Source organism: Westerdykella ornata, assembly GCF_010094085.1.
Source record: "Westerdykella ornata strain CBS 379.55 unplaced genomic scaffold EI97scaffold_23, whole genome shotgun sequence".
Taxonomy (NCBI): Eukaryota; Fungi; Ascomycota; class Dothideomycetes; order Pleosporales; family Sporormiaceae; genus Westerdykella; species Westerdykella ornata.
In genome coordinates this window covers 57,276-74,811 of record NW_022986873.1, presented here as the reverse complement: position 1 = coordinate 74,811, position 17,536 = coordinate 57,276, and the positions used below count along the sequence as shown (strand labels likewise).

The 17,536-nt window shown below is 52.2% G+C and overlaps 5 protein-coding genes across 5 annotated transcripts; 2 read left to right on the top strand and 3 right to left on the bottom strand.

Moving 5' to 3' along the window:
- The first annotated feature begins 216 nt into the window (after window positions 1-216).
- Window positions 217-5,293, top strand: EI97DRAFT_435552 (uncharacterized protein). Its single transcript, XM_033798886.1, has 3 exons — window positions 217-1,889; window positions 1,944-4,620; window positions 4,689-5,293. Exons 1-3 carry the CDS (start codon window positions 579-581, stop codon window positions 4,874-4,876), a joined length of 4,176 nt encoding a protein of 1,391 aa, XP_033651445.1. The 5' UTR covers window positions 217-578; the 3' UTR covers window positions 4,877-5,293.
- Window positions 5,294-5,809: 516 nt separating this feature from the next.
- On the bottom strand, window positions 5,810-8,175 carry EI97DRAFT_138219 (uncharacterized protein). Its single transcript, XM_033793182.1, has 3 exons — window positions 8,134-8,175; window positions 6,479-8,081; window positions 5,810-6,424 (listed from the first exon to the last, which is right to left on the bottom strand). The coding sequence occupies exons 2-3, from the start codon at window positions 8,014-8,016 to the stop codon at window positions 5,914-5,916; spliced, it is 2,049 nt and encodes a 682-aa protein (XP_033651444.1). The 5' UTR covers window positions 8,017-8,081; window positions 8,134-8,175; the 3' UTR covers window positions 5,810-5,913.
- Window positions 8,176-8,611: 436 nt separating this feature from the next.
- On the top strand, window positions 8,612-9,405 carry EI97DRAFT_423191 (ubiquitin-40S ribosomal protein S27a). Its single transcript, XM_033797108.1, has 3 exons — window positions 8,612-8,628; window positions 8,687-8,781; window positions 8,839-9,405. The coding sequence occupies exons 2-3, from the start codon at window positions 8,688-8,690 to the stop codon at window positions 9,207-9,209; spliced, it is 465 nt and encodes a 154-aa protein (XP_033651443.1). The 5' UTR covers window positions 8,612-8,628; window position 8,687; the 3' UTR covers window positions 9,210-9,405.
- Window positions 9,406-9,516: 111 nt separating this feature from the next.
- EI97DRAFT_138162 (allantoinase) lies at window positions 9,517-11,939 on the bottom strand. The gene is made up of 3 exons (XM_033793181.1): window positions 11,064-11,939; window positions 10,119-11,003; window positions 9,517-10,061 (listed from the first exon to the last, which is right to left on the bottom strand). The coding sequence occupies exons 1-3, from the start codon at window positions 11,592-11,594 to the stop codon at window positions 9,882-9,884; spliced, it is 1,596 nt and encodes a 531-aa protein (XP_033651442.1). The 5' UTR covers window positions 11,595-11,939; the 3' UTR covers window positions 9,517-9,881.
- A 1,197-nt stretch (window positions 11,940-13,136) lies between these two features.
- Window positions 13,137-14,221, bottom strand: EI97DRAFT_460576 (DUF1917-domain-containing protein; the record flags this gene model as incomplete). The annotated part of the gene is made up of 3 exons (XM_033801124.1): window positions 13,137-13,571; window positions 13,620-14,098; window positions 14,158-14,221. The coding sequence occupies 3 exons, from the start codon at window positions 14,219-14,221 to the stop codon at window positions 13,137-13,139; spliced, it is 978 nt and encodes a 325-aa protein (XP_033651441.1).
- Between the last annotated feature and the right edge of the window lie 3,315 nt (window positions 14,222-17,536).

Genomic DNA, 17,536 nt, shown 5'->3' with positions numbered 1-17,536 from the left:
AGCTCGGTGATAAGTACAGAGTAGTGTACTATCTACTCTACTGTATATTTTACATGTACCTATACTCCATAGTCAGACACGGGGCACGTGCGCGGCATCAAGCCCCTGCACCTGCGCACGTTCCTGACATGCCAGCCTGCAGGTGGAAAGGGAGGCTTGGCGGGATTGGGAATCCAGGAGGGAGAGGAGAGAGAGGAGAGACTGTCGCTGATCTGATGAGTCTCTTCTCTTCTCTTCTCTTCTCCACACTTTGCACCACCGCAGTACTTACTTTGTACGATACCCTCAGAGTCCTTTTCCCCTCTTTTCCTCCAGTCAGCCTTCACCCCCTTTACCCCTCGTCCCCTCGCTCCCTCGCTCCCTCGCCGTGTGTTGCACACGCTGCCAGACTCGACCGCACAACAGCATCGCATCCCGCCCAAGGTCCGCCCAAGGTCCGCCCATCCGCCGTTCCGCCGTCCACAGCGCGTTCCCTGCAGCGGCCGCCGTGATGCACGCCCGCGCATGAAGCCGGCCTACCGCGGGCACACCTTCTTAGGCACCATAAAGGCACTGGGCGGCCCTGGAGACAGCAGCACATGGGCGACGGGAGAAGAGAGGACCGCGGCCCCACCGAGACTGTCATCATGACCGACGCCGTGTCGCCATTCTTATCGTCCTCGTACAAGCAGTCGTCGGCCGCCGCCTTGCTCAGCGACACCAGCAACATCCCGGATCCGTCCCCATCGCAACCCCACACCACCACCACCGAGACCTCTGCCACCAACACCACCACCACATCGCCTTCTCAGCGCCGTCGCTCTAGCGCTGCCGCCTTCCCCCTCCAACAAGCCGACGCCGTCGCCGCTGGCGCTGGCGCTGGCGCTGGCGCTGGCCCTGGTGCGAACCCTCCTGATATCCATATCCATACAAACCTTGGGCCCTCTGCTCCACCTCCTGGTCCAACCACGCACGCCAGCGCCAGGCGTGATACGGCACAACCACCCTCACACTCCAATTCCCACTCCTCAATTGCTGCTGCTCCTCTTCTCCCCAGCACCGTCTACGCCTCGACGACGCTGTCCGCAGTCAATGGAGCCACTGCACCTCCCCGCTCGCATTCACACTCCCATCCGCAAGCCCCAACCTCGCATCCCGCTCGCCTTCACACATCCCGCTCACCCACTTCGAGCCCTCAGCGACGTCCAAGGCCACGCTCTCCTCAACCCCCGCCGCCTTCGTCTGTAGCAGCGCCCCAGATCCCTTCTCTGCCCATCCTTCCTGCCACCGTCTTCTCCCCCAGCACTCCTAATACCCTCTCCTCCAACGGCTCTCCCTCGGCTGGTCTGTTCTCCTACACGTCCAATCCCACCACCGATTACTTCTCCTCGAAGCCTCAGCCCGCTCCCGCCGCGCAGACCTCTCAGCGTTCCCCTTCACGCAGTAAAGCGGACAAAGTTTTAGGGAGGTCGCCTCTCGGCTCGCCTCCGATTGGTGTGCTCGAGTCCGAAGCAAGGTACAAGTCCAGTCTGGCCAATCCGCGAACAGCCCCTCCCCCTCGCCCTACGACGTCCAGCACAAGGGAGACGAGCCAGAGGCCAGCACCAAGTACGGGGCGGGAGCCAGCTGCCTCCAAAGATCAGAGCTCGAGATACAGGAGCGAAAGCAACGCCAGTGCTAGGCTAGACGACAGCCCTCAGGGCACCCCTCCGCGGTCGCGGGAGAGGAGAGAAAAGGACAAGAAGACCATGCTTTCTCGGGCGCTAGCAAAGGCAAACACTGCCGTCCTGCTGGACAATGCCCAGAACTTTGAAGGTGCTATTGAGGCCTATGGGGATGCGTGCAGGCTGTTGCAGCAGGTCATGATACGGAGCCCCGGCGAGGAAGATCGCCGCAAACTGGATGCTATAGTAAGTCTCCGATATGCCCAAGTTTTGTAGACTCCATGCTGATGGGTAATACAGCGAGTAACATATACCAATCGCATCGAGGAGCTACGGCGACAGCAACCTGGATATCCATCATCCGGAAAGTCCCTTCCGGCAAGGCCCATGAGTAATGAATCTCTAGATGAGCAACGATCCATGTTGTTCGGGGACAATGATGGCGGCGACGACGACGACGACGACGAACCTGCCATGATCCAGACGGCCACCATGACCAGGATAGTCAATGACCGCTCAATCGATGATGACGATTCACCTTCTTCAAAGCACCTGCCCTTTCAAGATGACAAAGCCGGCGGTGTTCGCGAATCCGTCATCTCGACGGCTATTCGTGATGTCCAAAGGACCATCCCGCGCAGTTCTTCGTTTTATCTTCAGCCTGCGCCTAGCCTGCGAGGAGACAGTGGAGCCTCTTTGGGTACGCCATTGGAGTCGCCTATGGATCGCACGTATATGCCCCCACCGCTATCTCCCAGGAGACCGTCCTCACCCCTACTCTCGTCGCGACCGGATTTGGCATCCACTTCTTCAAACACATTCCTCACGGCAGACAGAGCCTACCAACCCTTGCACAAGAGGGGGAACAGTAACGAATCCACATCCTGGCTGGATACCATTGATGAATCCGGCGGCTCATCCTGCGATTCCTCTGTGCATTCGCTTTCACCTGGGGGTATACGCAGGAAGCACCTTCGTGCCGTAAGCGGGAACACTGACACTGATTTCGACGCCGCGTTTGATGCCGCCGTGGAAGCAGCCTATGATGATGGCTACGAGCCGTACGAAGAAGAGGATGCAATGGACACTGCCGAGAGTAATACAGCCCGTCCGAGAGAGATCGAGCTGGCGAAAGAGCGTGCAGATGAGGCGGAACGCGACCAAGTCATAGCGGCTGCCAAGTATCATTATGCCGAATCACAGGTGCGGAAACAGGCATTGCCGCATGTGCGCGAGAGCGCCGAATTCGATTTCCAGGGGGAAGCGGAAGAGGAGGAGCGTTTGCTTGACGAGATGACGAGGGAGTATATGCTGGAGGGGTTTGATTTCGACCTGCAAACCAAGTCCTCACTGCCGCGACAATCTGATTCTTCTGGTTTCTCAAGGAGCACGCACCATAGCTCATCGTCCTCCCACCGGACGACGGCTGGAACATCTCTATCTACAGTGGCTGAAGTCACCCAAGCTGCGCCTGAACAGTCGCCGCCGCCGGTGCCTGCACCGCCTCTGCCCCTACCTCCGGTGCCAGAGCCACAAGTAGCGGCAGGTGAAGCATCCGAAATTACTCCAAAGCCTATCAACATAGCTAAAGAGACGGCGTCCGTGAGGAGCCGGCGTCTATCCGGCCAGAATGCGAGGACATTGAAGATCGAAACTTCGTTACCTCCTGTTCCACCCGCTCCGAACACGGACAAACCCAGCGTTCGAGAGAAGGATCCTCGCGTAGATGTGCCACAGATACCCAAGACCGCCGCTGCGGCAGCATTCACCACCACGCAGAGTACAGCAGAATCGGACTCGACCTTCACAGCATTACCGCAGATACCACACCCGACGACCCTGCGTGCGCCATCACCACAACCTCCCATCCCAAGCCCTGCCGACACCGCCTTCACCGTCTCCCCAGCCACGCCCGCCCTCAGCCATGTCATGACGAATGACACGACCGTTGCTCCTAGTTCACCAAAAACCGGAAAGGGGGCTGGACTGGGAATCAAAAAGAACAAATCATCTCTCAGTCTTAAGCAGAGAACATTGTCAATATCAAGTCCTGATGGCTCCGATGCATCCATTGGTACCCCTCTTAGCACTACCTTCTCCTTCACCGGTGCAAGAAAACAAAGCGCTACCACGGCACCAGCGCCAACGCCTAGTGTTCCCACATTCAATGTCGATGGCTTGCCGAGCGGAGGCATGCACCTGTTCGAAAGCGACATACATTCGCCGTATTCACCAGGTTCTCCGAGTGCCACGGTCGCTAATGCCCCCATTCCACTCGAACCGTGTCCAGACTCATATCTTCTCAGGCCATTCTGGCTTATGCGGTGTTTCTACCAGACCATTGCACATCCGCGCGGCGGATATCTCTCCACCAAGCTATTCATACCTCGCGATGTCTGGCGGGTAAAGGGCGTCAAGCTGAAGAATATCGACGACAAGATTGCGAACTGTGACTTACTCACAGCGGCATTGCAACGGCTCGGTACGGTCGACACGCTGGATGCGGACGCCGTGTTGGAAGAGATGCAAGCGCTGGAACTTGTCCTCGATCAGGTGCAGACGCAGCTGACGAAGAAGCTCGGCAATGAGGTGGGAGTCCATGGCGTTTCAGTCTTGTTCAAGGACGCCAGCACCGTCGGAATTGGTTCCAGCACAGGCGACACCTCGGAGAAGGGGTCTCACGGCTCCCAGGACCATGCCCCCAAGAGCGCAGTGTCGCAGAGCAAATCGTACCTCACCTCATGGCGGAAACTGAGATCGAAGGGATCGGCCGTGGGTCTCAGTAGCATGGCAGGAGGAGGCAAAGCGGCAGGTGGAGAAGTGCCCAAGGACTCGCTGACCATGGCCACGCTGCCGATGACGAGTCTTCCCAATATCCGCTTTGCGAAGCGCGATGTCGCGAGCGTGGTGTTTGAGGGCCCCAATGCCGGGTATATGAGTAGTCTGGCGAGGTTGTTTGATGCGGTGCAGATTCTGGGTAAGCAATCTCTCTTCAATCTGCTTCTCAAGTTTTGTTGCACAGAATACTGATGAGAGGCGGTGTAGACCAAATCGCTCGCCAAGTCGAAGATCCGGGCCTCAAGCACTCGTCGCCTACGCATGTGGGATTGGAGCTGTCGGCGCGGCATGCAGCCGAGTTCTTTGGGTTTTACGTGTGCCGTTTTGTGCTGAACGATGTTACGCTGATGCTGGATAAGTTCATCAAGAGGGGGAGCGAGTGGGTGCTGGTGTGATGACGCCACTCTGGTAGTTGTGCCCCTTCCATTTATAATAGGATCGGCTAGTAGGAGGTCTGTTGGTGGGTGGGCAGGCAGGCCTATCAGGGACAATGGGGTTGGGAATGTTTACTTACTCATCCGATGGGATTCACGGCCCGGCCCGTCTGATTTATATTTCTTGGTTATTATATATATATTCTTGTCTTGCCCTATCCTTCTTCGATGAGCTTTCTTACGTCCTCGAGCTTGTTCTGGTACGAGATATCCCCTTGCCTCTTCGTTCCTTTTTCCTATTTCCCTTTTGTGTGGACTCATAGACGGGGTTTGGGAGAGGTTTACCCCTTTACCCCTGTATAGTATTTTCATTTGGAATGGAATGAATGTACAGACAGGGCCGGAGGGAGGAGGGCGTCGCTAGGTAGCATTAAGGAGATGCTCTGCTTTGCTTTGATTTGCTTTTTGAGTCGTGCGCGATTGCGTGTGTGCGTGAGCCGAGCGAGTTGACCGAATAGTGGCTCTTTTCAAACGTCAAGAGGGGGGAGCGCTGTCATGTGTCCGTGACCTCTTTCACGTAGGCATATATCTATGGGTTATCCAGATTGATGCAAGTCCTCTTCCATGTTACGAAGAACCAATTGATTCCAAATTACGGCCCTCCAAGCGATCCAGTTCCATTCACCTGCATCCATCTCAACGAAACCAAAACAAAAAGAAGGCTCTCCAGAGACACAAAACATTTCAAATACAAAGCCATTCTGTCATAATTGATCGAAACCCTATCACAATCGCTATCCCGCCAACTTGGCAAACAGGCAGCAGATACGCACAAGATGCCCCTGACTAAAAGCAGACCATACATCCCAGACCGTAAACGCCCTCGTCATTACATTCATCCGTACAGGGCTCATTGCGGCCCTTTGGAAGGCCTGCAAAACTGTCGTTCCAAGCATATCATACAAGCTCGTGTCCTAAGCCTTCAGTCATCCCTAGATAACCCCGTGGTGCCTTGGTGTTCCTCCTGTCTTCCTTCTCAGCTTTTAGAGGCCCCAAAGCTACAAGTCAAAGTTCAGAAATTCATATCCACTCGCTCCAATCCCGCTCTCTAAACCTCCAAGACCAACAGAGTACTCACTCTCCCCCATGGCCTTCATCTCCAGCTCAAACTGCGACCCATCGGTAATGGTGCCGAACATGTCAATTCCGTCGAGCGGGTCCTTGGGCTCGACGGGCGATGTTGGCGGAGTGCTGAATGGGTTCGAGTGGATGGAGGATCTCGAGGGCGTGGAGGGTGCTTTGAGGGCGGGATCAATATTGGCCTGGAATGAGTCTGCTGCCGTGGGAATCGCGTTGGAGGTACTTTGGGGGTTGGAAGCCGAGGTTGTGGTGCAGTTGGTGATGGACAAGGGATCGGCTGGTGACATGGGAGGTGTGTGCGTTGAACGGCTGATGTCCTGTTTGGTACTTGCTGAAGAGACAGTGTCGTTTGCAAAGGACAGGGGTGCTTCCAAGCTTCCAGGCTGGATATCTGTGCTGTTGTCGAACGAAGTTGAGGTGGAATAACTACTTGAAAAACATCAGTACCAGTGCGATGTGGCACAAGGGCAGACAAATACTCACGTGAAAGGGTCCGATACCACATTCATACTATCATCGAAACTGCAGAATCCACTCAACAACTTCTGCAATCCTGGATTCTCATACTCATCCAACGACGGTGGTGAATTTCCCGCGGACGAAGAGTCAGACTGTGGTGAGCCGGCGGATATTGACGACGCTGCGGAGGCAAGTGCCCGTCTCGTCTTCGCCGCCTTGCTGACCCTTTCTTCCATACCAGGCCGATTCTTCTTCGGCCGCCCTCGCTTCGCTGGCCGCCTCACGGCATCGGGAAAGCCGCCCACGCACATGCCGCGCTGGCGATGACGGGTGAGAGCATCCTGGCGCGCAAATCCAGCTCCACAGGGGCACTTGTAGGACTTGACGCCGCTGTGGATTTTTGCGTGGCGCTTGAGGTCATGTTGACGGACGAAGCATTTACCGCATCCGTTGCAGCGGTATTGCCTGTCCCCGAGATGGGTCTGGACGTGGGAGCGGATGTTCTCTCTGCGGCCGAACACCTTACCGCAGTCGGGATAGAGACAGGTCCATTTTCCAGTCTCGGGGTCTTGCTCACTAATATATCGCTGCACTTCTTCGGGCGAGATTCCGGTGTACTCCAAGGTAGCATTCAATTCAAGCTCAATGGGAAGCGGAGCACGAAGCGGAGAGGCTGGGACAAATGACGGCATTCCCATCCCACTTGCTGCCATAGCTGATGGAAGCAATGCCGGTGGTTGTGAGAAAGACATTTCTTGCGTAGCTTCCTCTTTGATATCTTCCAAGGAAGTTTGAATTGTCTTTTGACGAGGCGACGAGGCTGGTGATGGAGATAACGCGTCTGATGTATAATACGATGAAGAATCATATTCCACCTCTGCATCGGGATTCTCAAAGTCGAACGTCATCGCACTTGGTGTGGGTTCCAGATTGACGGTCGTGATATCTCCAAAGTTGGAAGACATGAGTGCTGGAAGGGGCTCCGCAGATAGCTGGTTCGCTAACCGTGACGGTTTCTGCGGAGTCGCTGCTGGAGTGGGAAGGATGTTGATGAAGACTTGCGCATACGAGCCGTATACCGACTGTATATGTCTCTGCAACTCCTTCACTTCCTCCTCTGATGGGGTCTTTGTAGGGGATTGAGGAAGTCGCTGCGGAGTTTGGGAGAGGTGTTTTTGAGACCGGTCATGGTTCAGAGACCGGTGCGGTGTCCGAGGCGAGGGGAGAGACTGCTGTACTGGGGACGGCACAAAGGCATCCTGGAGGCCCGGCTGGGGCTGGCTGTGCGGCTGCGCTACTTGCATAAAATGCTGTTGGGGTTGTCCTAGGTTAGTATTACTTACCGTACTGTCTCCCCCAGGCAATAGAGGAGATTCCACTTTGGCTTCGAGGTTGAGCCCTCGCAAGTCGAGGCTCATGCCTGATCGATGTTGTCGCTGTTGTCGTAGGTTAGTGGGAAGTGGTCGTACTGTGGGCCCTTCGAAAGCTGCCGGGGTGGAGTTTTGGCGTCGATGGAGAACGGTCCGGCGTTGAATGCTCGAGGGCGCGTTTGTGGACAGCATGTTGTATGCAGGTCTGAGTCCGGGGGAATTTATCAAGGAAATGGGGAATCCTGTTAGGCCCGAAACTGCACCGTCATTAGCTGCAATGCCATTGTGTCCCTTCTCAGCTTTACACACCTCACGCAGTGCAAGCGGCGTCCGCCGGGCGGATGGTATCCTTATGGTCTCCTCAGTACAAGTGCAGTCTCTCAACCTGCCTCACAGTAAGTAGTGCGGGGCCCGGGGCCCAAAACCCAGCAGTATAAAGGAAGTAGACTGAGTTTCTTTTAAACCCGACTCAGTCGAGACAGACAAGGGCTCGCGGTGGAGCAGAAACGAATAGTGGTGATGTAGTTTCGAGGTGACGAGGTGGGTGGGTAGTGGGTAGTTAGTGGAGTTGCTGGCAGGCTGACGGATGCCCTGCAGCTGGTCAATACACAAACGACAAGCCCGTCGCGCCGGGCAACTGCAGCCTGCGCCACGCCTGCGCCACACTTTCTGCTTGCTAACGCTAGTAGTGCTAGCGCCTCGGCAGATGAGTAATGTCGGGCGCACTTTGCCCCTCAAAAACCCTCGAACTCGCCTCCTCCCGCATCGCAACCGCATCTGAGGAAGGTAATCGGTATTGCCCAGGTTGGTACCCTCTTTGACGCAAAATCACGTCCTTGCTCGTGCTAACACTCTGCGACAGGATGCAGATCTTCGTCAAGACCCTCACGGGTAAGACTATCACCCTCGAGGTGGAGTCTTCGGACACCATCGACAATGTGAAGTCCAAGATTCAGGGTACGTCGTTTTGAGTAGGAAGTCTCGTGTGGAAGTATTGTGACTAACGGAGCGCAGACAAGGAGGGCATCCCCCCCGACCAGCAGCGCCTCATCTTCGCCGGCAAGCAGCTCGAAGACGGCCGCACCCTCTCCGACTACAACATCCAGAAGGAGTCGACGCTCCATCTGGTCCTCCGCCTGCGCGGTGGTGCCAAGAAGAGGAAGAAGAAGGTCTACACCACCCCCAAGAAGATCAAGCACAAGAGGAAGAAGACCAAGCTCGCCGTCCTCAAGTACTACAAGGTCGATGGCGATGGCAAGATTGAGCGCCTCCGGAGGGAGTGCCCCAACGCCGAGTGCGGTGCCGGTGTCTTCATGGCGGCCATGCATAACCGCCAGTACTGCGGCCGCTGCCACTTGACCTACGTCTTTGATGAGACCAAGTAAATTCGCTGCCAGGGGCGGTGGATGACAAATGGGACACGGCAGTTCATGACAAGGAAATGATGGATGGGCTGGATAGGATCATCTAATGTCTGTTCATCAATGAAAATCCGCTAACTCCCTCGACCCTCAAATGACCGCGTTGTTGTGAAGTGCTGGAACTGAATGTCCGAGATGACCTTTTGCACGGTTGCCTTTGAGAAGACTTCAGATACGCTAAGAAGTAAAAGTTCCTATCAAAGACGCAGAATCGCTAGGGTATATCGCTAGCTACAACATGCTCGCTCCCAATTATGCTATGATGCTCACTCAATCCATCGCCGAAAATCTTGCCACTACTTCGAGTGGTATGTGAATCGAACCTATTATCATCCCAGACTCGATCGGCATGCGGGAAAGGAAAGAAGAAATCGCAAGGCTTACTGGAAAGTGCCGCTGATGAGAAGAAGCCCGTAACCAAAGAAAGGGTTGCTAAAATGCGAATGCATATGAGAACCCGATGGCCCCCGCAAAACGCCCATGCCTCTATGCAATGATATCGTGCAAGCTGAATCGCCTCGGAGAAAGCAGGAAAAGACAATGAAAAATGAAAATGAAAATAAACTGAGGAGACAGCAGGGCAGAAACCATCCGACCATGACACGTACCCAGGGAGGACGAGGATGATGAGAGGTTTCAGTGACCCATCTTCCTAGGCTCGAGCAGCAACTTGCCAACAGGGCCGACCTTACTGAAGCCCTCTTCACGGCTGAAGATGCGCTGACCACGCAGCCAAGTCTCGCGCACGACGCCCTTGAGCGTCTTGTTCTCGTACGGCGACACCTTGTTGCGGAACAGCATCGTGCTGGGCTCGACCTATCATCTATTAGCACATGCTCCCGTGATGATGGCCGATGGGGACAAGAAACTTACCACGAACTCCGCCTGATCGTCGAAGACGACGATATCCGCATCAAATCCAATCGCCAGGTCGCCCTTGCTCTTCTCCAGTCCAATCTGCTTGGCCGTGTTCTTGCAGCACCACCGGACGACGTTTTCGATGCTGAAGTCGTCGCCGTAGCGCCGCGTGCCCTCGGTCCAGAGGATGGGCAGGCCGAGACCCACGCTGGAGATGCCACCCCAGGCGGAGAAGAAGTCGCCTTTCTCTTCGGGGCCTTGCTCCTCGCCTTCGGAGCTTTCGCAGCTGTCGCACTCGCCCGTGTGGCCGGTCTTCCGCTTGTACTGCTTCTTGGGCGCGAGGTGAGCGGGTAAGAGTTTGATGTTGGGCGTGCACGGTGAGTGGTCGGACACGACCGTCTTGATCACACCGTCAGCCCTATCCTGAAGGAGTTCTTCCCATAAGCCATCTTGGTTGCTCTGCTCGCGGATAGGCGGGCAGCATTTGTGCCGCGTGTCGCCCTCTTTGATCTTCTCGGCCGCGAGCGAAAGATAGTGGAAGCAAGTCTCGGCAGTGATCTTGACGCCCTTGCTGCGGGCCTCGCGGAGGAGAGGGATGGCTTCGATTGCGGACAAGTGCACAATGTGCAGCTGGAGATCCGGGGCCAGATGAGCGAGAGATAGGATTTCGGCTATGGCATAAGTCTCAAATGACGGCGGTCGTGAATCGAGAAAGGTTTGGTAGGCTGTAAGAGGACCAGTTGGGGCCATGGGCGGGTTTTCTCTCTGGACGTCATCACCCACAGAAGCAGTGATGGGAGGTATCATCTCTGCATGGAACATCAGCGTAGTCGCCGAATCCTTGAGCTCTGTGAGAGCCAGTTCGATGTCCGCCGGTTTTACAGCGGGAAATTCTTCAACCTGTTAAGCATGTTAGCCTCGGCATGCCAGCTAGTGTTTATGCAGCAGGGCTTTGCATACACCACTATCAATCAAAAACCCCTTGAAGCCTCTTACGCCCTCCTTGACCAGTGCCTTGAGCTCTCCTGCATTCCCCGGAATGACACCACCGTAGAAACCCACATCGACCCAGCACTTGCCCCTGGCAGCCTCAAGCTTGGTGTGAAGGTTGGCGACTGTGGTCGTTGGTGGGATAGCGTTCAGCGGCATATCCACGACAGTCGTTACACCTCCGAATGCTGCAGCTCGAGTGCCCGTCCAGAATCCTTCCCACTCGGTCCGACCAGGTTCGTTGAGATGCACGTGAGCATCGACGATACCAGGGAGCAAGATGTGGGGAGAGTAGTTCCGGTAAGGAGTTCCATCCGGGAAGTCGGTGGCCGGGAGTATGGAGTGGAAGACTGCCGTAATCTTTCCGGTCAGGTTGGATATAACGATGGTTCCTTCGGTGAGACGGCCCGCTATCACCGCTCTGGAGGAGGTCAGGACGGTGATGGGATGGGGAGATTCGCTGTGAGGAACCGGAGGAGGTGTGACAGCAGGAGACGCCATGATTCAGGAGTACGCTGGAATCAGAATTCTCGAACTTCGGTGTTCTTTGAGCGATGGCCAAAAATGCGGAGAGGCAGGCGTAATATAGACTCGGGGACGCTCGGTATGTGAGTTATACGGGGCTCGGAAAGAGCTGCAGGATAGATAGATAAGCAAGATAAGCAAACGTGGTGTCCCAAACGCGGCACGGAAATCAAAGTCGAAAGTACAATAATGCGGTCTTTGTGGAGCAAACGAGCGGAAGGATGAAGACTCTAAAAGAGTGGAGCGCGAAAGAGCGAGGGACGAGGCGGGCGGCTTTTGAAGAGCGGAGAAGCTGAAGCCTTGCCCTTTTTGAGAAACTCCATTCCTACTATTATATTAGTAGACAGCTAAATCTATTTGTGTCAAAGCCTCGAAGCCTCGACCTATCCCCCTGTCGGCCGAATGTGGGGATGTTGAGGGTTTACTCGATAGAAACTCGCGGCGGAGAAATCAGGCGTTATCGAGACCATGTGGCTTAGGGCCGGGTAGGAAATGCGCTACGATGCCCTTTTTCACGTCCATGTACACTGTAGCTCTCGATCCCGTAAAGATGCATGCAGCCCACCCCTGTATTATCGTTCGAGAGCGACAGGAGTCCATGGTCGATACATCGCCGAGACCGGCTGGCCCAGGCGGTGTAGGTACAGCTTTTGTTGCGGCGACGCCACTAGGATGGAAGCATTTTCGGTCTTTGGGCCATCTTTTCTTCCATCTCCTTTGAGAAACACCAGCAGACTGTAACATGAGAACCATTGTTCCCACAGCGGACCTTTGTTCCCAAAGGCGCGACGCAATCCATGCCAGTCACGGGTGCCGCCAAGAAGTCGTGTGGTGGTGATGTACACGATAGAGCCGTCCAGTCAGGGCTCGGCAACCATCGGCGTCCTCCGACAGTGGCCGGGTGAACTAGGCACGGGTCAGGTACAAGGCTTACCAGAGGAAAAAAAAAAAAAAAAAAAAAAGGAAAATTCCTTTCTAAGTGCAGCCCAATCATTCCTCCATCAAAATAGTCGTGATCGAGTCACGGAACTTGTTGTTCTTCTCCGGAGTGGATGAAGCGAACATCTTCTTCCATGCCGACTAGTTCCCGAAGCATGCTGCTGGCAGTTGACGGGGGTCTTGAGACCTTGTTATGATCGAGTAATGGAATCTTGGGCTGGGCATCCGGGCCAGATCGCCAACCACCATACACAGTATCTGCCCCTAGAGAGGCACTATGATGATAGCTCCCGGTCGGCGTACGGGACGTGTACACGTGCATATGGCAATCATGTGGACCCTGTGCGTGCGAGGACAAATTGTTAAACCTCATCTAGTGAACAGTTATTTACTCACAGTAGCTGTCATATACATACAAAGGTATTGCCCACTTCCGATTCCCGTCTCCATCCTATCGCCCTTACTCTAACATGTCCATCCTATGAGTGAAGCTGAGTATCATGGGGAAGACGAACAAGGGTTTTCCGTCCTCAAGGGTACTGCTGCCGCTTACCCCTATTCAGAGATGGCCGACAGTTCTCAGTTCTTTGACATGGCCTGGGACGGCTTCTGAGCAGGGGCTTGACGTGCGAAGGAGAGCGTCGATTGCTTCTTTCCCGGGGCAGAGCTCTGTTTACGAAACTTGGCTGAAGCATGCATCTTTTGGCTGGAATACACGCTGGCTGGCAACCCATACGCATTTTTTCCATAGATCTCGAGCTGCGTGTACGCATCGCATTTGTAGTAGATGGCTTTACCCGAGTTGACCAGGCCCAGAGAAACCAGCTCTTTGAGGACGCGCAGCACGTCTTCGTTGTCACGGAAATCCTTCGTGTACACGCATATGAGTCGGCTGTCACCGTCGATTTCGTCGGTCGCGACCTTTGCTGCGAACCCGAGACGATTGTTGATGGTTCCTTCGACAATCAATTTCCAGACTCGCGGCACATCGTCCAGTGCAGGGAACAACATCCACTACCAATATCAGTATGAGACGGCGTTTGAAGTGGTATGAGCCATTACCTTTCCAGAGAGTACTTCTGTATCGACTGCTAGATCAACGATCCTCTGTTTGAGAGCTTCAGCTTGCTGATTGAGTAGCTTTCGCAGCGTGCTTTCGGCCTTCCGAGCATTTCCCTGGCTAATCTTCTCACGATCCCGCCTAGCTTGCTCAAGCAACTGTGTCCCACGTGGGACGAAGTCTAGACTTTTGGTAGGTTTCAGCGCGTGTCGCCCTTCCGGGTATGGGTTAGCAACCCATATCCACACAAACTGGGCAGGAGAAGAGGTGACTGGAGGCAGGCGCTTCAGAAAGTCCTGCACCGGTTCGTTCAATTGCCAGGCCGAAGGTGTGCCTTGGAAGACGTTATAGAGCACAACAGGTGGCTTTTTACGGGCTTGCATGGCAATGTAGTTCGGGTCACCTTTACGGTGAGACCAGAACTCATCTGCTTCTACCCTCTTGCAGGTTGACAGTAACAGCTCGTGCTCTTCTTCATCACCTGGAGCCTCGTCAGCCGGAGTGAAGGCGCAAGGGGGGGAATGGCCTGGGTAGACATACCATGGAAGCTCGACTCATCCGAAATCCAGCCTTCACCTGACACCCATTCTTTCTCCTCCTCCATGGCGGACCTGGGGAGACAATGCAGTGCATACCGTGGAGTAAAAGAGAGGAAGGATTCAGGCCGTGGTGATTGCTTTTTGTACAGGTGATATTTGTACAGGTGATGCGCGGATCCGGAAGTCATTCTTGGCAATGACAGGTCGCGCTCGCACGGCTCGCACGGCTCGCACGGCTCTCACCGCGAACGAGTCGCGACAGCCTTTCACGTCCGACTGAACGCCCTCCTGCGCTTCCTTGGTAGAGTGCGTCACCACGAACCGAGCCACCCCCCCAAGCGAGCCAGTGCGTGCACCAACACCAGTGAATATTTACTACACAATAACTGTACTACTACCCTATAAAATATATATATATATATATTAAATAAAATATACTCTTTAGGACATGTACTTTAAATCTATGCCTGTATCTAGCTTAAATTTGTAGTTTTAGAGGCGCTAGAATAGATAGCAGCTACTGCTACATTGTATACTCCTACTATCCTATTTAAAACCTATTACTAGGCACGCGCCCTGCTAGTGCACCCTTATAACATAATAATACAGACTGTCAAGCTTATAAGCCTCCCTAGGATTAATAATAAACCTATTGTAAGTAGCTACGTTAGCTTCTAGCAGGTATTCTCTGTTAGTATAGGCCTTAAGAGCCTTCTTGTGATGGCTTGGGCTATCAGCCCAAGCTTGGGATATGTGATGGAGAATGACAGCTGAGAGCTGGGCCCGACCCAGGCCCGATCCGAGCTCAACTCTCCTGCCAAGCTACCCCTATAAAACTCTATCCATAGTCCTTAGCCTTCCCTAAGAATCTCAATAACTTCATTGACACTTATTGCATTCAACTCTAAGGCTAGTCTATAATACTTCTTAGCTTTATCTGCTAGCTATTAGCCCTCTTCCTCCTTTATAAGCCTAGTAGCATTCTCTGCAGTAAATACTCTGCCCTTAGCCTGCAGACGCCTATTATTTGCCTTCTTGTTAACTTTATGGTACTTATACTTCTCTAGAAGTCTGTATTTAATTGTCAGATGGTAAGCTAGTTTATGGATATCCCATCTGGGACTAGAGAGGAGGACTGGGAGAAGGTGTCTGTATCAGTACTGTCTGAGGACATGTGGCTAGTGATTCTGCAGTGGCTAGTGCCATGTGCAGCCTTGGTGCCCAGAGAAGGAATATCAAAACTGGTGTCAGGCCCCAGCCTCACACATACAAGCACATACTAGAATACAATCAGTCAACCCATCCTTATTCAATCTTTCTGTCACCGTGATATCTTCAGATACTATCAAATCTGACATTAATAGTAAGAGCAGCCTCTACTACTTAAAAGCCCCTTGCTAGCTTATCTACCTGTACTTTTACTAGAGTATCTAGAACGCCATTAACTCTCTGCAGTTTAAAGGTCTTAATCTCCTTAATTAGGCAGCTTGCCTGCCTCTAGTTCTTAGGAGTCTATAGCTACTTAGTAGTCTTATAAAAATCTAGTGCAGTTATAGTTATATCTGCTCTACACCTGCCTGTAGAAGCCTAGACATAAGAGGCTTTGTTAATTGCTTCTTCTACCCTCTATAACTATAGCTATAGCTTAGATAGGCAACTACTAAGAGGCTTAAAACCACTAGCCTTCTAGGCGCTCTTAATGTTTTTATCTGTAAAGGCTTTTTTATAGGTATAGTAGTATATCTAGAGGAACAGTGCCTTGTTAATACTACTCTAGCTACTGTAGCATATATAGTCCTAAACTTCCTAGGTGTAGTAGTGCTGTAATAGAGCAAAAAGGCCTATATCTAGCAGCTAGAGTAGGTATGTATAGTATAGAGAAAAGGCAACTATATAGATACTATAGTTAATAGTAAACTTAAGGAACTTTCTAGTAATATAGGACCTATAATTATTAATAATAAGCAGCCTCTAGGCATAAGGATTAGGCCTTACGTAGCTTGCCTGCTTAAAGATATTAAGCTATTTAAGTGCTAGCTTATTATTAGTCTACCCTTTATCTAAGATAGCAAAATTCTAGTTAATTTAGATGCTCTTATACCTTATCTACTTCTCCTAAAAGTAGCTAGCCTTAAAGACTATAAATAGGCTAATATCTTCCTTGTTAGTGTTTACAGCTTTAGTAATTATAACAAGCTTATAGCTCCTAGGTTGCTGTATAAAGGCATATTTTCTATCCTTATATAAGTTAACCTAGGGGATAAGGATGCAGGTGATGTAGGCCTAGCTAAGTAGGACCCCCTTTTTATCTATATTCTAGATATTCTAGGGCTCTACTCTATAAGTATTTTATATATAGTAGAGAAGCTAGATAAAGTTATTAAAGCTCTTTTTATTATAGTTATAGGCCTATATATAGTCTAGTATTATTATAGTAATAGATAAAAGTCTTTAGTATTTAGCCTATCTAGTTAACTAGTTTTTGCCTAACTTCCTTCCTGCTAGCTGCTTAGCTATCTTCCTAGTATAGTACATATGTAAGGGGAAACTAAAACTTAAGTATTTGTCTATATAATCTTTAAGGATATCTTCTTGTTTAGAGGTAAGTGCCCACTTATAGACATAGGTATAGGTGCAGGAAGGGCAGCTAGCAGCGCAGTAGGTAGCAGTAGAGTGCGCAACACCTAGAGATAATGCTGCACACCTAAGGGATAGAGAGACTCTGTTATTGTCAGATTTGATGGTATCTGAAGATGTCACGGTGACAGATTGATTGAAGATGGGTTGACTGATTGTATTCAGGTGTGTCCTTATGTGGGTGAGGCTGGGGCCTGACACCGGTTTTGATATTCCTTCTCTGGGCACCAAGGCTGTGCAGGGCACTAGCCACTGCAGAATCACTAGCCACATGTCCTCAGATAGTACCGGTACAGACAGTTTCTCTCAGTCCTCCTCTCCAGTCCCAGATAGGATATCCATAAACTGGCTTACCATCTGACAGTTATAATAATCTTAAAGAGCTTTCTAAATAGCCTCCTCTCCTTTAACAAGCACTAGTAACTTAGCAGCACTGCAGAAAGAGGTATTAGCTAAGTTCTAAGAGGGTGTTGCAGGCAGTATATAGGTAAAGAGTGCCTCTAGTAGAGGAAGTATCTCTACAGAACAACAATATATTTTTACAATCTAAAATTTACAAGTAATTAAGGTAATACAGCGCTAGAATTTATATAAAAAACTACACGAAAATATATACAGGTGCTAAAGATATACTCTGCTGAAGATAGTTATATTTAGTAACTAGTGTTGTACGCGACGGCTCGCTTGGGGGGGTGGCTCGGTTCGTGGTGACGCACTCTACCGCACCTTTCCACGTCCGACGA